Source organism: Monodon monoceros, unplaced genomic scaffold (assembly GCF_005190385.1).
Source record: "Monodon monoceros isolate NGI ecotype Baffin Bay Population unplaced genomic scaffold, NGI_Narwhal_1 Super_Scaffold_22, whole genome shotgun sequence".
NCBI classification, from domain to species: Eukaryota; Metazoa; Chordata; class Mammalia; order Artiodactyla; family Monodontidae; genus Monodon; species Monodon monoceros.
Window position 1 is genome coordinate 126551246 of NW_021703779.1, and position 17710 is coordinate 126568955.

Below are 17710 nucleotides of genomic sequence, written 5' to 3' on the forward strand. Positions count from 1 at the left end.
GGGGATGATGAATAGGGGTCCCCTCTCAGGAGGGAGGCCCAGGCACCTTGAGGTGCCCCGTAACGTCTCCCAGGCCAGTGTGGGTGGCAGCCATCTGTAGTTGCCCCTCACCTAGGTGAGAGCTGGTCACTTAGGGCTGCTCCTAGGTCAGCCACCTGAGCTGGCAGGCTTTGGAGCTCGGGCTGGATGTGGTGCTGCCATGGCAAAGCAGGGGGGCATCTCTCCCTGCCTGGTTTGGTGTCAAACATGGTCATCTTGGTCACTTGGAAGGACTGATGGTGGTGGCCAGGGCCCCTTGGGGATGGTGGGGGGGACCCAGGGGCTTGGTCTGGGCTGAGCTGGGCTGGGCTGGCCCTTCCCTCCACCCTGCTCCCCATGTGGGGCCAGGAGGCTGCCTGGCCTGGCCTCCTCCTGCCTCCAGGCCCGGGGGCCCCCCGGGGCCTGCTGAGCCTATTGGCCACATGAGGACTCGGAGTTGCTTCTCTCCGCAGCCCCGTCCTCATTTCCTGGCTTGTCCAGCCCGGACCTCCTGGGCCCGCCGGGGAAGCCCTGCCCATCCAGGGAGCAGTGGGGCCTCCCAGGGCCTCTGAGGGTGCCGCCTGACCTGGGCGTGCAGGTGTGGGGTCCTTGTCGTCGACGTGCACCTCCCCCCGTTCCTCCTGCACACTGTCATCCTCTGCCTTAGCTCTGGCTCTGGCATCAGCCTGGGATTGGCCCGGGCAGCAGCCCCTTCCCCTGCCTGGGCTCTCTTGCTCCTGGCTAGACTGGCCTCCCACGCCTCAGACTCTCAAACGCTCCTCAGCATCTCCATGAAACGTGGAGACCTCCCAACCATTCTCAGCTTTGCTCAGTGCTTCATCCAGGGGCTCAATGTGGCTGGCCCGAGTGAGCACCTGCCTCCTCCTCCTCCTCTCCCTTTCCAAAACCCCACGCCACACATGCAGCATGTCAGAGGTATGGTCTAGCCAGACTTCAAAGGACTCCTCCCCGGGGTCTGGCTGGTCCCTCCCGGAAAACACGCCCAGGCGCTGGTACCGCAGGGTCTTCACCCAAGGCTGGACCGCCTGACTGATGGATGGGAGCCAGCACACCCTGCGCAGCCCCAGCCTCAGCCCCAGGGCACCGGCCACACTCTCCACCGTCTGCCCCTGTTGCCACAGGAAGGGGAACACGCGACCTAGAAACTCCTCTCCTGAGCATCGGGGCACAAAGACCATGTTCCAGGGACCTCTAGTGCTTGGGATTTCCCTGGGGACCAAAGCATAATCGACTTTCCAGCGAAGCTCGACCAGGGCCGCAGTGGCATTATCCTGCTGTCGAAACGCTTTGCGCAGCACGGTAAAGTGGCCCACCGGCCACAGGGCGGCCTCCAGTGTTCCGGGATGCCCAGGATGAGCAGGCCCCTGTGAGCGCTGACGCCCATCCACCTGCACCGGTCCTGCAGCATCGTCACCGCCACCGCCCGCAGTTTCCTCCGGTGCGGGGCTAATGCTAGGGGTAGGAAACTTTTCCCGGTGCAGACCAGGGTGGCTGGCCCTGGGGGGTGGGGGAACGGGAATGAATTGGGGCGGGGGTCTAGGACTCAGAGAGAACCGCCCAGGTCTCCACAGCCTGTGAACACGGAACAGGACAAGAGCGAGGTTAAGGCCGACCCGCCCCCCCCCCCCCCCCCCCCCCCCCCCCACGTGCTGCCCCTCCTCTCCCCCGTGCTGCCTCTGCGGTCCAGGCTTGACCCCCGCCCCGCTCTCCACCTGCCCGCAGGGGCCACAGCCCGCTCCCCACGCCGCCCCCCCCCCCGGCTCCCCACCCCCGCCTACGGCCCCGCGGGCTGCCGCTGTCCTGCTGGGGCTAGCGGAGGGTGGCAGGGTCTCCCGGAGCCAAACGCACCACCCCGGGTCTGGTACCTTCTTCGGGTCGGGGTCTTTCCTGGCCGAGGTCCCAGCAGGAGGGGCGCGAGGCTGCGCTGAGCGGCGACGGGGTCGGGCGCCCCTCTTTCCCCGGCTCTCTCTCTCCCTGTCTCTGTCCCTCTCTCAGCGCTGCACGTGGGCCAGCGCGCCACGGCCTGCCTGCCCGCCCGCCACCGCTCTCTGCAGTGCGGACTCACTCGGGGCGGGGGCACAGTGGTAGCCGAGCGCGGACCCTCCGCGGCGCCCCGGTGATGGCCGGGCCATTGGCGCGCGCGGGTCACGCGGCCTGGCTGTCGCCACCGCCGCGAACGCCCCGGGACCGCGGGTGACGTCACCTGTTCCTTCCCCCGCCCCTGACGGGGCGCCGGCACCGGTGGGGACCCTCGGGGTCCGGGGGTCGGCGCCCCCACCCGGGACCCAGCCCAGTCTCCCGCCCCTCCCGGAACGAGCCCTCGGGGCGCCGGCGTGGGGAGGGCTGCACACCCCCGGGTGCCCGCCGGAGAGCGGCTGGATGGCCCTGAGGTGCGCCCGCGGACAGTGCGTTCCGACCAGGAATGCGGAGCGGCGGCGTGGGGGTGGCCCTCTGGGGCTCCTTTATCAGTTCTCCCCCTCCCCCTCTCCTCCCAGGACTGGTCCTGTCCCCAGGCTAGGCGAGGAGCACCTCGCCCAGCCCAGGTGTGATTCCTCAGAGTAGATGCCACAGGCGCACACGGGCGTTCACACACACACCGCCCCATCGGAGGGTCTGCGGTCCACACGCTGCCCTCCCCGCTCGCCCGGGAGGCCGGAAGCCGCAGGCTTCAGCCGCTGTGGGTGCACGACGGGCCAAGGCGCTCCGCCACCCCAGTGCCAGTAGCCAGTCCCCAGGAGGGTGCCACGGTTTTGATCGCTGCCAAGTTCAAATCCCAATAGTGGGCTTCTGCTACTTAGAGCTCAACTCCTAGCGCCTGTGTCTTACTCTGTTTCCTTGGGCAAGTCCTTGCCCCTTCTCCGCGCCTTAGCGGAAGGACAGAATTGGGGTCTCCACCCGAGGGTGTGTACCAGAGAGCTGCTGTGCTGGGAGTTGGGTACTCAATATGTGCCTTGCCCTCACCAGCCTAGTGGGCTCTGGGACATTGCTCTCTTGGCCCCTCAGGGCAGCATGGGTGTTGCACCTCCCCAGAGACCTCCGGCTCTCTGGCCCTGAGTCAGCCTTCTTCCCTAGGTCCTTCCCCTTTCCTTTGCCACCTAGGCTAGATGGTGCACCAGGGCAGTGCTGCCTCTGCTGGAAACAAAGGTCAAGTCCCTGTGGGTTTCGCCACCCTGCACCTGTCCCTTCACGGGAGTCTGGGTCCATGCAGACAAGCTCTCCACTGCTCGGGTGGCAGGGAGTTCCTCTAGGGGTCACACCTCCGGATGTCGTTGCTGCCCCTCCCCCCTTCTCTTTTCTTGCCTGGCATCCGGCCAGCCATCTTCTTCTGCGATTTGCTTTTCCTACTCAAGGTTTACTGGTCAAGACTTCTCCGAGTGTCCAGCTCCTGGTTGAATCACAGCCCTGGTTTATTTGTGCATGACCCCAAGGATGGGCATTCAGGCTGTTCCTGGTCTTTGGCTGTTACAGACACTGCTGCCACCAGCACCCTGCACATGCCTGTCTGAGCCGCTGTCAGCTCAGAAGTGGTTTTGCTGGGACTTGGGCTGTGCCCATGACCGGGTGTTGCTAATCCGTTACCTCCCATGAGCGGCTGAACCCATGTTCACTCCTACCAGCAGCGTGGGAGCGGTCCTGTGGACCCCACAGCCTGAGCAGCCTTGGGTCTTGTCCAGCCTTGACCATTTGCCCACCGCACAAGGAAAAGCAGTGCCTCATTACTGTACACCTTGCCTTTCCCCGGTTGGCGGTGAGAGCGGGTATCTTCTCAGAAGTTTGCCAACCGTGCCCGGGTGCTCTTCTGTGAATCGCCTTTGCTCATTTCCTCCCCACCACGGAGAAGCGTTGTTGGCCTGTTTCTGGGAGAAAGTTCCTGGCATCAAGGTTGAAGGCACTCTCATTTGTTTTACACTCACCCATCACCCAGAAGCAGGCCACATTGGAGTTGGCCTTATAGCTGGACCTTGGCTTGCCCACGTGGCCTTACTCTCCCAGCTTTCCTATCTCGCAGGTGGTAAGTGCTGGGTAAATGAAGAAACACGGGTGTTCTCTCAGAAACCATCTTTCCCAGTTGGCCTCATGGGTGCGTGCACTCCCCGCCCTCCCACTGCTGAGGGCCGAGACTGTCTGCTCTTAACACTTGCCGTGAGAATTTCTGTCTAGGGAACCTCGGCCCCAGTCCTGTCACAGATTCCACCCCACAGTGTCCTCCTTCTTGGTTTCTGCCATGATTTGTCTGGGGTCCTTCCTCAGAGAAGGTGCTCCCGTGGGAGCAGATGCGGGACCCTTGCTGCCAACTGGCCAGCTGGCCTGCAAGCAGACTGTTGACTCATTTCCCCTCTTTTCAGCCTCCTCCCTTCCTATTCTCCCTCCTTCTATACGTACTGACTCCAGTTCCAGGACTCTCCTCCAGCTCTGCCTCCGGACACCAGCTCCGCGCTCTGCTGGGGGCTGGGCTGCGATGCCTTGACTGTCTTCACTTTACCACCTCTCAGCCTTCCTTTGACTCCACCTCCTAACACAGCCGACCATCCTACCTTCTCAAAACACTTTCCTTTGTCTCTTGGCTTCTGTCAGCCCCGCCCCCCACCTTCAGGCTGACCGCATCAGTCTCTGCCTTCCTGTTCTCCTTGCAACTCCCTCCTCCTCCTCCTTTGCTTGGAGCTCAGTGTGGTGGAGGTGGGCTCCCAGCCTCAGCTCCGGGCCCCTTGGCACCTCTGACACCACTCTCACCGGAAGGATCTGCCTGCCGATGGCTCCAAACGTACTCTTCCCTGAGCTCTGCGTGTGTTCATCAAACTAACTGCCCACTTGGATGCCCAAGGGGAACTTCAGAATGAAGATGTCCAGACTGGAGCACTCTATGCCCCTCAACACGCTTGCTTCTTCCCCAGGCTTCCCCAAGGGCTCTGCCTTCTACCCGGTTGCTCAAGCAGAGGTGCCAGAATTCTTCCTCCCCTCTCCTGGGCTCCTCCTCCCCCATCTAACCCATCATCAGATTTTAGTGACTCTAGTCGGCGACTGCTGCCCCCGTCCACCTCTCCACGGCCCCTGGCCCTGTCTACTCCTCTCCCTTCTCCCACTCTGGCCCCTGTCTCTACTTCACTCCCACTCACATGGCAGCTGGGGCAAACTCTGCAACGCCACCAGACCCCACTCCTCCCCGGTGATGTGTCCTCCCTGTGGCTCCCCATCTCCTTAGAGTAAACTCCAAAGTCCTCTCCCTGGCCAGCAGCTCCCCCACCCGCGCCGGGGGCTGGCCTCCTCTTAGGCTCTCCTTCCCATGCCTCCCATCTGCAGCCCCCTCACCAGACTCCTGCTGTGATGGACTTCTCGGCCGGCCCCAGAGCACACCGAGCTCATTCCCATCTGTGGCCTTTGCCTTGCTTCCTCCTCTGTGTGGGACAAGCCGCCCCCCAAAATTCCCATGGTGGCCCCCTCCTCCGCATTCAAGTCTCAGTGGAACCCCCCTCCCACCCCCTGGCCTTGGAGGCCTCCCCGATTGGCCACCCACATCAAACATGGACCCTGGAGTACCCTCCGCTCATATTCACATTAGCAGCATTGCCTTATGTGTCATCATGTAATAGATGCTGGTTGGGGTCTTTGCTATGGGCATCAGGGTGACAGGGGTGGGGATGAGTTCCTGTGGCTATGCTCACATTTAAGAGTCCCCTGTGACGCCCAGGTAGATACACATTTTACCCCCTTCCGTCCTCCTCCTCCCTTCACCACCCCCCCCCAACTTGGGGCTCCGAGGGCAGACCGCTGGGCTCCCGGATGCAGGTAAAGGACTTGTCATTATGCCACTGGCTTGGTTCAGCCTCCGGGGTCTTCTGTCTTTGGGCTTGTTCCCCCTGATTGCCAGCAGCGGGCCCTGCACAGAGCCAGTGCCCAGCAGATGTTGGCCAAGGGAGGAATAGACTCAGATTCACACAGGCTCCGGGCCACTAGGTGACAGGGTGCTCCCATAACTTACCCCCTCCACCACACACCTTACTGTTGGGAATGAAGTCCAGGGGACGGCCAGTGTGGCAGCAGAGAGGGTCTCAGGGTTTCTTTCCATTTGGCCGCCTCCCAGCTGGGTGACCTGGGAGATGTCCCTCAGCCTCTGAGGGTTGAGTGGGAGAGCCGTCGGCTCACAGCCCGGGAGGGGCTTCTGTGCCCCACAATTGCCGAGGGCCCAAGCTCTGCGCAGCTCGACGCGCCCCTCTTGTCTCCTCTAGGGAGAGCCTGGAGCTCTCCCCTACCTTCTCACCAGGCAGTGTCCACCCACACTTCCTAAATTTTGGCCTCAGACCAGCTCCCCACCAGCTGCAGCCTGCTCTGACTGCTCAGTGGTCCTCTTCCTCCGCCCCCACCTCTGGGGGCTCCCAGCCCTGCCCCAAACCCTCCACAGGCTCTCGGACAGCCAAGCAGGCCCCCTTCTCCCCTTTGTGAACCTGCCATTCCCTCACTGGCCACTCCTATCTGGGGGACAGCTTCTTCCTGGCTGCCAGCAGCCTCCGCGTCCACCTGCCCACGGATACCTCGCAGGTGCAGTTGGCTGCTTTCGGGTGGCATGGTCCTTCTGAGCGCCACCCCAACACGGTTCTCGTGCTTCCCCGACTTGAGGGTCCTACTGGGCTGGGTAAGTGTCAGCAAGTCTCCGACCTTCGCAGATCTGGTTGCTTGCAGCATGTTCCGTAATGTGCTCAGTACAGGTGTGGGACTCAGACCACGGCCTGATAAGTGGCCGGCCTCTCTCTGCCTCGTGTCTGGCTTGGTATGGTCCCCACACCAGGAACTGGTGATGTGAGTGTGAATTGCCACAACCACTTTGGACATTCTGCGTGGAGCCATCTTACTTCCCTCCCTTGTGACCCAGCCCTGTCATTCCTACTTACTTACCCAGGACAATGGAACACACATGTCCACAGAGAGACTCCCTCAAGGACATTCACACCAGCTTTTATCATAATGGCGCCACACCAGAACCAGCCCAAGCGCCCATCAGCAGGAGAAGGGACGAGGGACTTGCTGTGAATCCCCTACTCTGGGGCAATCCTACACAGAAGTGAAAACCAGCGGGCTGCAGACCCTCGCAGCCCCACGGGTGTGTCTCACAGAGAGGATGCCGAGTGAGAGAAATTAGACAGCAGGCTGTGGTACTGTGTGATTCCACTGGCACGGAATATGCCAAACCAGGCAAAATGGGCCTGTGGTGAAGGACCTTCAGAGGGTGGCAGAGTCTCCAGGGAGGTAGAAGCGACTGGCAAGGAGGTTGTGGCTCCTTTCTGAGAGGATGTAAATGTTCTCTATCTTGACAGGGCGCTGGCTTAGTCACGGGGTGGATACGGTTTTCCAAACACATCGAACTGTCACTTTGAACACTTTGAACAGAGGTGGTGGTGAAATGCGCCATATTCTCTGAGGCTCTGTTATGGAGCACCTGGTGCTATGGACCATATTTGGTCTCCCCAGTATTTGTATGTCAAAGCCCTAACCCCCAATGGGACTGGATTTGGAGATAAGGCCTACAAGGGGGTAATTAAGGTTCAATGAGGTCATGAGGCCCCGATCGGATTAGAGTAGGGTCCTTATCAGAAGAGAAGCCAGAGACCTCTCGCTTGCCCTTGTGCTCTCTCTCCCACCATCTCTGCCCCCCACATTGTACAAAGAAGAGGTCATACACAGTGAGATGCCTGCCACCTACCTATGAGTTGGGAAAAGACCTCTCACCAGAAACCGACCCTGCCGCACCTTGACCTCAGACCTCCAGCCTCCAGAACTGGGAGAAAATCAAGGTGTGCGGTTTAAGGCCCCCTGTCTGCGGCTTTTGGTCATGGTGGCCTGAGCTACTGAAGACTCGCCCCCTCATATTTGCCTGGGGAAGTCACTCTTCCTTAGCGGATCCCTACTGCTCAACTGTCGATTGAAGCCATCTGCCTCTGTCTTGCTTGGAGGCTGTGAGGATCCCCTGTGAGTGTGTATGTGGTACTCTCTTGAAGAGTCCCTGTTTCTGTATTTTCCTGAGGTGATGCTGTGCTCCCTGCCATGATGTCCCATCCAGGCTCTGCCTGCCTCCTGCAGCGTGCAGGGTGGGTGGTCGGGGGCAAAGCCCCAGTGAGGGAGGGGTTCGGGAAACTCAGGAGCCTTCAGTCGTGAAGACTCCAGGAATAGCAATTTCCAGGCTGCAGAGCTGGGCTGCTGCAAGGCAGGGCTGGCCCAGTGTTGTCAGGCTTGGTCCTCCCTCCCGGCACTGTCTCCTCAGAGCCTAGCAGGTCCCACTTCCTAGGACCGAAGCCCGGGAGAGGCGGGCAGGTCTAGTCCCTCTTGACGTGCCACCTCCGTCCGTCCGTGCCTGGAATAAGGGCGTGTCCTGCCCTATGACACCTGGACCCAGGTTGACTGATTCCACTTCCTCCCTCAGGAGCCTGACCCAGCCCCACCCAGTGGACCCTCAGGGAGCTCTGAAGGCTCTGCCTGCTTGTCTATGGATCCCTTTCCCAGGCCCTCCCTCTCCTGACTGACCTGCAGTCTTCTCCAACTGCAAGCACTCCTTTCGCCTCCAGGGGGGCCAGGTGTGAAGGGGACTGTCTGTCCCACTCCCTTGGGAAGGGAAGGTATGCTTTATCCTCGCCCTGCCCCTCCCCACAGGGTAGGATATTCCATCCCTGTGAACTCGGGGAGCTCCTGGGGCTTTCCCCAGACAAAATGAGAACCTCCTTTAGTTCACCCAAACAGGGAGTTAAGCTGCCCCACGATGTTCCACCCATTGTAGTATGTGCTGAGCCTACGCCGACCTGTGGGCCGGAGCAGAAACACACCCTGCCCTAACTCAGTGCATAGTCTAAGGCATTACCACAGACCTTAAGGAAACTAGCCCCCGAGGAAACGTTATGGGATAAACTCTGCCATGTCCACCAAGGGGATGCATCCCAGCGTCCTAGCATCCATTCAGGTGGCAGCAAAAGCTCTTCATGTGCATTTCCTTCCAGGAATGGGTGGTACAGAGATGCAAAGGGTCGACCAATATTCCCTGAGTGCTTGTTCCAAATCAGGTAGGGCTCTAGAGTTCAGGGATCTGAGCGGTGAACACAATGGGAAATGTCCAAAGACAACAAAGGGTGTGACTCTTGGGTTTTTTTTTTTTTCACACGTCTGTGGAGACTGGCAAAGACAATCCCCTTGAAAGCCATGACTCTTGGTTGTCAGAGCCAGGTGCTTGAGACAGAAAAGTGACCCCTTTCAGCATCAAGAGTCATCAAGTGTGGAGACCTCAGAGCATGGACAGCTCCCTGTAGACTGCAGCGTGGGGAGGAATGAAGGGAGGCCAAAGAGCTGTTTTCTCACTCGAAAGGAACTGAGAGTTTGTCCTGCGGATGGGACGGGAATACATGTGGAGGGACTGCAATTTCGGTTGTTTGTAAAATCACCCCCGAGTCTTTGTGGCTCTGCTTATGTATCATGCCTGCTGATATATAGACATATAAAATGGCAAATATGACTAGTGCTATGAGGAAAGGTACACAATGCTCTGGGACAACTCTCTAGAGGGATACGAATTAGTCTGGAAAGTCAAGGAAGTCTTCCCTGGGGCAACGGTGCTGACACCTGAAGGACAGGTAGGAGATGCCCAGGGGAAGAAGGAAGGCAGGAACGTTCAGGCGGAGCGTACAGCAGTGTTCACAAGTCCAGCGGTGGGGACAATATTACCTAAGACAGGCTGAAATACGGCATATGGGACAAGGGTGGGAGGCTGGTTCGAGATCGTCAGGACTGGCAGACCGATAACACACCTCTCAGGCTGTGTAAACCAGGTGAAGGACTCTAGCCCTAATTCAAAGCACAGTGGGAAGTCGTTGAAGGATTGCTAAGCAAGGGACTAATGTGATCAGATTTGCATTTTAAGAGGTCACTCCTGCTGCAACGTGGAGAAAGTTTTGGCGGGGACGAGGGGTTCTTTCAGAACACCACTGAATGGGCTGCCGCAGAACCCTAGCCGGTAGAGGACAGTTCAGATGGGAAGCAGTCAGTGTTTGCTCACAAACCCCCTGAAAAGAATCTCTGAGAAGCTATGCGTCCCCTCACACATGGCAGTCGGCATCTAAAGCCTTCACTCTAAGTTTAAATACTTGTAAATACATCAGTTCTGCTACACTGTAAATGTTGACATTTTAAAATGAAACTTTAACACCACAATTTTGATGGCATCCAGTGAAATCTAAATACAGGTTTTCCCTGCTATCCAAAAGCAGAGTGTTCCCCTGAAACCTTTCCTACGCTGAAATGGCAGCAAAGAAGCAATGACCCCAGGGCACATCTTGTTCACGGATGCACAAAATAAATCTGAGATCAAGCACAGATGCTCACAGACACATTTCAAAGCTCTGAAGGCTTGATGCTGAGATGTTGACTGTACTTCCTGAGGAAGGAGCTTGGAGGTGCCACTCTTGCTGCAGCTCAGGGGCGTGCACTGCCTCTGTCGTGGCCCCCTTCAAAACACACGCTGAACACGTTGCAGTTTTCATTTTTCATAAATTCCCTTTGGATTTCTTTGGTTAGCAAAAAGAGGTACTGATGTAGGTCTATAAAAAGGAAGTGGCAGCATAAAACTTTCGAAAGCAGAGCCTACCTGTACAGCAACACTAACATATTTCTTCTTGCAGAAGAAACTCTATTACTCTATTACTCAACAAAACTGATTTCAAATTTGTGTATTTTCTTTTGTTTTTGTGCATTTTCATGTCTATTTCTGTTATCTCCTTTTTCACCTAACCTTGTAATTATGAGCGTCTAGATGTTTTAAATCCCTGAGGAGATAGTGTGGGGGTGTTTTTAGGATCAGATGGTAATTGCTTTTGAACTTGAATGTGTTCAAAAGCATGTACAAAAGCATTGGAGACATAAAGGAGCATAATGTATGCAGGGAACGGTGAAAAGGACAGTTCTGCTGGAGCATGGGGTCTCTGTGGGCAAGAGTAGGTGGAGATAAGGCCAGGTTGATAAAGGTCTAGAGTATCACTTGAAGGAATTTGGTTTCATCCTAGAAGGAGTGCTTGGAGAGGATTTTAAAAAGAAGCCTGCAATGCCTAGGACTGCATTTCAGAACGGCCACCCTCGTGTAGACAATGGAAGGTAGAGCATGAGATCGGAGGTGGCAAGAAGATCAGTTATGAGACAAGTGCAGTAATCCCGCATAAGGCCCTGGCGGGGGGGGATGCGTCCCTGCAAAGCAATGGAAGTTGAAGGGGCTTGAACCTCTGCTGTAAGGACTCTTGATGATGTGGGTCAAAGGTATGAAGTGTCCCCTCTAAGCCTCAGCTTCCCTTATAAAGCCATTCTCACTCATCCAGCATCACTGCCCCAACCCCACCTCCCTCCCTTCTTTGTTGCTCCAGCAGTCCATATACTCTCTACAATAAAACTAATTATTTGACTTCGTACTCAGGGCTTTCATTCTCAAATTGTTGTAATCATTCCCCCAACAAACATTTATTGAGCAGGCCGAGAGCTGGGACTGGAGGGGATTGGAATTGGGACTGCTCGGCAGTACGGAGGGACAAATCAAGCCAGTTCCTTGTTGCTGAGAGAATTTCCCATCCCCACCGTGTCCAGCATGTAAGGGCTCACTGGAATCTGCTTTAATTATTTTCTTGCTAATAAATTGGTTTTCTTCGTGAGAGAAGAGATGTTGGACCCCTTCCTGTCCATCTTCTCTTTCTACGGTGCTGCCAACTCCAGCCCTCCCCGAGGAGGTTCAAGGTAAATAGGAATGGACTGGGTCTTTTAGGAGTCTGTGGTATTCCCAGATGTGTCTTCGAGGCTTCTACCAGGAGGGCGGGGGGTAGCTGGACCCTGCTCAGAGGGATCTGTTTCTCTTTCCTGTTGAAAGCCCAGTGGCAGATGGAGCTGTCGATAAACTTTCTTAAGCTCCTTCAGAGGATTTGAGCGCTCTGTCCTCCGACCTTCTAGGCCAGGGGTTTTCCTCTCAGGCTCCAATGGAGATGACTTGAGATTCCCATTTTATCTGGGAGGGTAAAGCCAGCTGTTCCTTGCAGCTGAGGGTTTCCCACCACTGTTCCTAGGCCTACCTCCTTTCCCTTCCTCCAGCCCTTCTTGGAAATCACATTGGGCTCTGTGGAGATATTCTTGGTACCACTCTGTGGGGTCTCCCATAATGCCTCTTCCCCCAAAGGCCAAATGATTGGAATGGAACTCTGGGACACCATTGTGTCCGCAGCACAAATCACTAGGTCCCCTTTCTTTTTCAAAAACTAGGGATTCCAATTTCCAGACCGGACATGATCTCCCAATTAGAGCCAGCAGAGGAACCATGGATGCTGGAAAGAGAAGTGCCAGGAGTCTCCTGTCCAGGTGAGTGAGTGAAAGCCAGGTAAGTTGGTGTCCTTCTGAACAGTGAAGGAAGGCATGCATGGCCTCTTTCAATTTCTCGTAGTAAGAGCGGTTTTCTATTTATTTAGTATCTCCCATGGGAGGCACTCTTATGTGATCCGTTCACAGAAAGAGTGGGAACTGACCACCTGGAGGCCCTGGATTGAACTGGGTTTTGCAACTCCAGTTCTGAGCAGAAAAAAAAAAATGAACATTTTAAGAATTCTAAATGTTGTGTGGGCTGTTTGTTGGCCTCTGGCACTTACCCACATTCAGCATTCATAATGATGTGTGAGATATTCCCAATTGCATTCTCCCTCATGGGACATTGACATTTCATTCAAAGGAATACCATGTTTAATAATAACAGCTTACCCCAGAGAGAGGGGTGGGAGAAGGGCAAGAAAGGAAACTATTTGTTGTGTTTCATGGTTTTTTTTGAAAGACATTCATTCATTTAAGAAATAGATTTTTTTTTACCGAGATTTGCTTTATTACAAAGATAATATATGCTCATTCTAGAAATTTAAAAAATAGAGACATAAAGAAGAAAGTATAAATATCTTGAAATCCTTCCTCCCAAAGACAACCACTACCAACTTTTGTATGAGCATTCTTCTGAGCATGTCTCTCTGCACAATTATGTGTGGAGATATGGGTACTTGGAGGTATATGCTGTGATTCTCTACCTGCCATTTTGCCCTCAGTAATGTGTTGTGGACAGCTTTCCGTGTCAGTGAATATACAGGCATAGACAAATATTCACCCCTTTTCATGGCTGCATAGCATTCCACTTTACCAACATACCATATTCTATTTAAAGCAATTCACTATTGATAGCTATTGTGGTTGTTTTCAGGTTTCCATTATTGTAAGCAACAGCAAAATTAAACAACCTTATGCAACATCTTTGCAAACTTGTCAGGCTATCTACTATGGAGTGGGACTGATGGGGCAAATGGTGAAGTGCAAGATATCTAATATGCATTATTGCTTTGAAACTTACAACACTCCTGGGTCATTTTTAACTAAATGCAAAATAAAGTTGAATTGGTCTTTAAAAAGTAATTGACAACATTTTCTTTAAAATTCTCCAAGTCTTTAATTTATTGTTCCTACTTCTTCTGGGCCTCCCTGGTAGGTTGGAGTTTTCCAGAATTTCAGAATTGAGCCCCTAAGCATCCACTAATTGGATTTCAGGTCATCCGGAATCGGTATGCAGGTAGTGAGACCAGGTAATAACAACAGCAAACACTTGTATAGTATTTACAGCCTGCCAGGCACACAGAGTTACGGGTGTTTTTCAAATATAACTCAGTTCATCTTCCAAAAAGCTTTAGGTCGCAGATAGCATCGTCTTCATTTTATTGATGAAGAAACTGAGGACCCAAGAGAGCAAGTGGTTTGTCCAAGTGGACACAGCAAGTATGGGGACAAGTCAGGAATCGAACCCACTCAGTTTGGCTCCAGAGGCTCACAGGTACACGTAGGCCAACGTACCTTCCCTTGCCAGTTCACACAGGTGATAGACACAGGTGCTTCATGCTCTAGCCAGTCGGCTTCAGCGAGCAGCCAGTGGTACCCCCTCCCCCACCATGTCAGTTGAATTAAGACGCAGCAGTTACCTGTGTTCCTTTGGTAGGATGTACTCCTCCAGGGCCTGAATGAACATTCCAAGGCTGTAACATGATCCCTGTTTCCACATCTCTTTCCCCTCCCCATTGTTCTAGCTTGAGTTAACCCCACTCTTTGGGGAAACAAAGGTCTCCTCTGGTTTCTTATTCAAGGAGTGGGAGATTTTGCCTAGGAGCTGGACTCTTTCGTGCAGCCCTAAGCCTCAGGACTGGAGGAAACTGGGATTTTCCCCTCCTAGTTTGTAAACAATGCCTTTTGTTGCTGGGGTTTGTTTTAATCATAAAAGTATCATGTGTTGGTTGCAGGAAAAAAATTAAAAGGCAGAAAAGTATAAACAAGCTAATAAAATCACTTGTTAGAGGAAAGTACTATTGACGTTTTGGTGTATTTTCTTCCACTATTTTTCCTGCACACATATAAGTGTATGTGTATATATAGTTATACATTATAACTGTAAACAGATTATGGTCATGTACTTGGATATCATTTAGCATACTGATTTTTGTTTCATTTTATATCCTAACCATCCCCACAAATCATTAAAAATTCTTCAAAATCATGATCTTCAATGACTGTGGAGTATTTCATCATCTAGATATATAACTTATTGAATAATTTCCCTATGTTGGACATTTTAATTTCCCCCTTTTCACAGTGACTACTCACGCTGCTGTGGACATCCTTGCATTTAAATCTCTCTGCACAGCTGTTTTTTTCCCTCTAGAATAACTTGAACAGGAATTTTCAAGGCGCCTGATCCACGTTATGAATTGCTTGCCAAAAAACTTTCAAGTTCACGTTCTACCAGCAATGTATGAGAATGCGTACTTCAGCACACCCTACCAGCATGTACTGTTGTTTTTAAAAATTTCTGCCAATTCGAAAAAGGGAAAATAGTTTTCATTTTGAACTTTTGCCAAGTATTTATTGGCCATTTCTTGTTTTATGCCCCCCGCTTCGGGTCCCCTTTTAATGACAGGGGCCCTGGAGGACCATAGACCCTTAACCTAGACATCGAGACTTTCCCACTCCTTCTGCTTTCCTCTTTGAAGCACCTTTCCACTCGTGCTCTGGAGCGCATCCTTAATTCCTCCTCAAACTCTTGCTGCCATAATTATCATCTTCTCTCCCTTGGTCAACTTCATCTCTTCCTCCTGAAGTCATGCATACTCTGCCCCCCATTAGAATAAGAACTTTATGCGCACTCCTGTTTCTTCTAACATGAAGCGTGTCTCCTGGATTTGAGAAATTCCTTCAACGTGTACTCAGCATGTGACCTCTGACCCTGAAGGAAGTCCTCACTGGCTGGCTCCCATCTTTGTTCTCTTGTGCCTCTTTGTCACACTGGACAGTGCAGATTTTCTGGAAAACACTCAGGTTGGTCACATCATGCTACACTCCTACTTCTGCACCTTCTGCACCTTTGCCTACTTCTGCACCTCTTCCAAATGCTCCTTGGTTCCCTCCCCTTCACTGGATGTGCCTGTCACACAGCTGCTACTCGTTTGGTTTATTTTAGAAGACACACGGGCCTTTCAGTGACTGTCTTGTAATAATCGAATGCCGTCACAGTGGGGCAGCTTCGTAAATACTGGGAGCTGTGGCCCTCAGAGTTTTATGTAGGGAAAGGGAGTTCCTACCTCTTTGCCAAAATTAAATGTCCTTGCCAAAATGTGACGCAAAACTGAACTCTGTTCATTAAAGCACATAGAACTTAGGTAGTAACATGATGCAAACTTAGGGGATCTTCACAACAGGCTTCATGTTTAAAAACTGTGTGCCCGTGGTTCACTTGATGTCGGAATTGCACACTTCTACCCATGCTACAAGATAGGACTCTGGACTGCAGAGTAATCATGTCGCTGTGGCACCAAAATAAATGAGTGGATCAGAAAGGCACTACATGCGGGACACACATGTGTACAATATAAATAAAGGAAACAGCAGTCATCAGCGTGGAAGGATGACTAAAAGATGGTACCAGAACATTTAGCTATTTGGAGGAAAAATCAGCGTAGATCCTTAACGCATGCCACACTGAAATTTATGTCAAAAGGATTAAAGGTTTAATGCAAAGAAAAATATTAGAATAAATACCAGTGAATACTTATATTGTTTCTGGATAGGAAAGAATATTCTGAGCTTAAAAGCAATGAAAGAAATTACAGAGCAAAAATCTCACTAAATTCAACAATATAAAAAAGTTTTAAATCTTTACATCAAGCATCATAAACACAACTAAAATGTAAGTGGCAGGTGGAGCGAAACGTCTGCAACAAATGTAATGGACAAAAGGTTAATGTACGCTAACACATATATATGGAATTTAAGAAAAAAAAAAGTCATGAAGAACCCAGGGGTAAGACGGGAATAAAGACACAGACCTACTAGAGAATGGACTTGAGCATATGGGGAGGGGGAAGGGTGAGCTGTGACAGGGCGGGAGAGAGTCATGGACATATACACACTACCAAACGTAAGGTAGATAGCTAGTGGGAAGCAGCCGCATAGCACAGGGAGATCAGCTTGGTGCTTTGTGACCGCCTGGAGGGGTGGGATAGGGAGTGTGGGAGGGAGGCAGACGCAAGAGGGAAGAGATATGGGAACATATGTATATGTATAGCTGATTCACTTTGTTATAAAGCAGAAACTAACACACCATTGTAAAGCAATTATACACCAATAAAGATGTAAAAAAAAAGAGAATGTCTTAAAATTTGAGAATAAACATACTGTCTTCACCAGCTAAACAGGTAATTGATAGGTACAGGGAATTCACTAAAGGAAAAAAATGCAAACAGCCATTAAGTCCCACTGTAATAGCTTTTGCCATTCGTAAAAGAGCAATTAAAATGATAGTTTGAGCAAAACCAGTTGGGCACTTTCATTTGCTGACAGTAAGAAAGCAAATTGAGGGACTTCCCTGGCAGTGGTAAAGAATCCACCTTGCAATTCAGGGGACTCCGGTTTGATCCCTGGTCAGGGAACTAAGATGCCACATGCTGCGGGGCAACTAAGCCATCGCGCCACAACTACTGAGCTCGCTCGCCTCAACTAGAGCCCGCGTGCCACAAACTACAGAGCCCACGTGTCCTGGAGCCTGCGCGCCACAACTAGAGAAGGGAAAAACCCACACACTGCAGCTAGAGAGAAGCCAGTGCACCACAACGAAAGATCCCACGTGCCGCAACTAAGACCTGACGCAGCCAAAAATAAATAAGATAAGTAAATAAATAATAAATAAATCTTAAAAAAATTGAGAAAAAGAAAGCAAATTGATAATGCTTGCCAAAAGGCCTGCTAGAGAACACATATCAAGTCTTAAAGATGTTCGTATTCTCTTGCCCTCTAGTGATATTTCTAAGAGATCATCTGAAATGCAAATAAATAATCATGCAAAAGGATACTTAATCAAAATATTACAAAAGCACTACATTGTGCTAGACATGATAGCATATGATAGAATATATCAATCGTGCAAAAATAAGGAGTTAAAGAACAGGGGTACATAGTTAATGTGATGCTAAAGAGAAAACCCCAAACACGAAATTATGCACACATAGAGCATAACCTTAACTATGAAGCAACAGCTAAAAGAAACACTAATTCTTACCACCGAGACAGGTCATTCAGCTCACCTCCCTGAGCCCCTGCTCTGGAC

The 17710-nt window shown here is 52.3% G+C and overlaps 1 protein-coding gene across 1 annotated transcript; it reads right to left on the reverse strand.

Moving 5' to 3' along the window:
• Window positions 1–779: 779 nt before the first annotated feature.
• On the reverse strand, window positions 780–6717 carry PNMA6A (PNMA family member 6A). The gene is given in 3 exon segments (XM_029240254.1): window positions 780–1375; window positions 1378–1536; window positions 6495–6717. Coding segments are annotated over 3 exon segments (978 nt in total).
• Between the last annotated feature and the right edge of the window lie 10993 nt (window positions 6718–17710).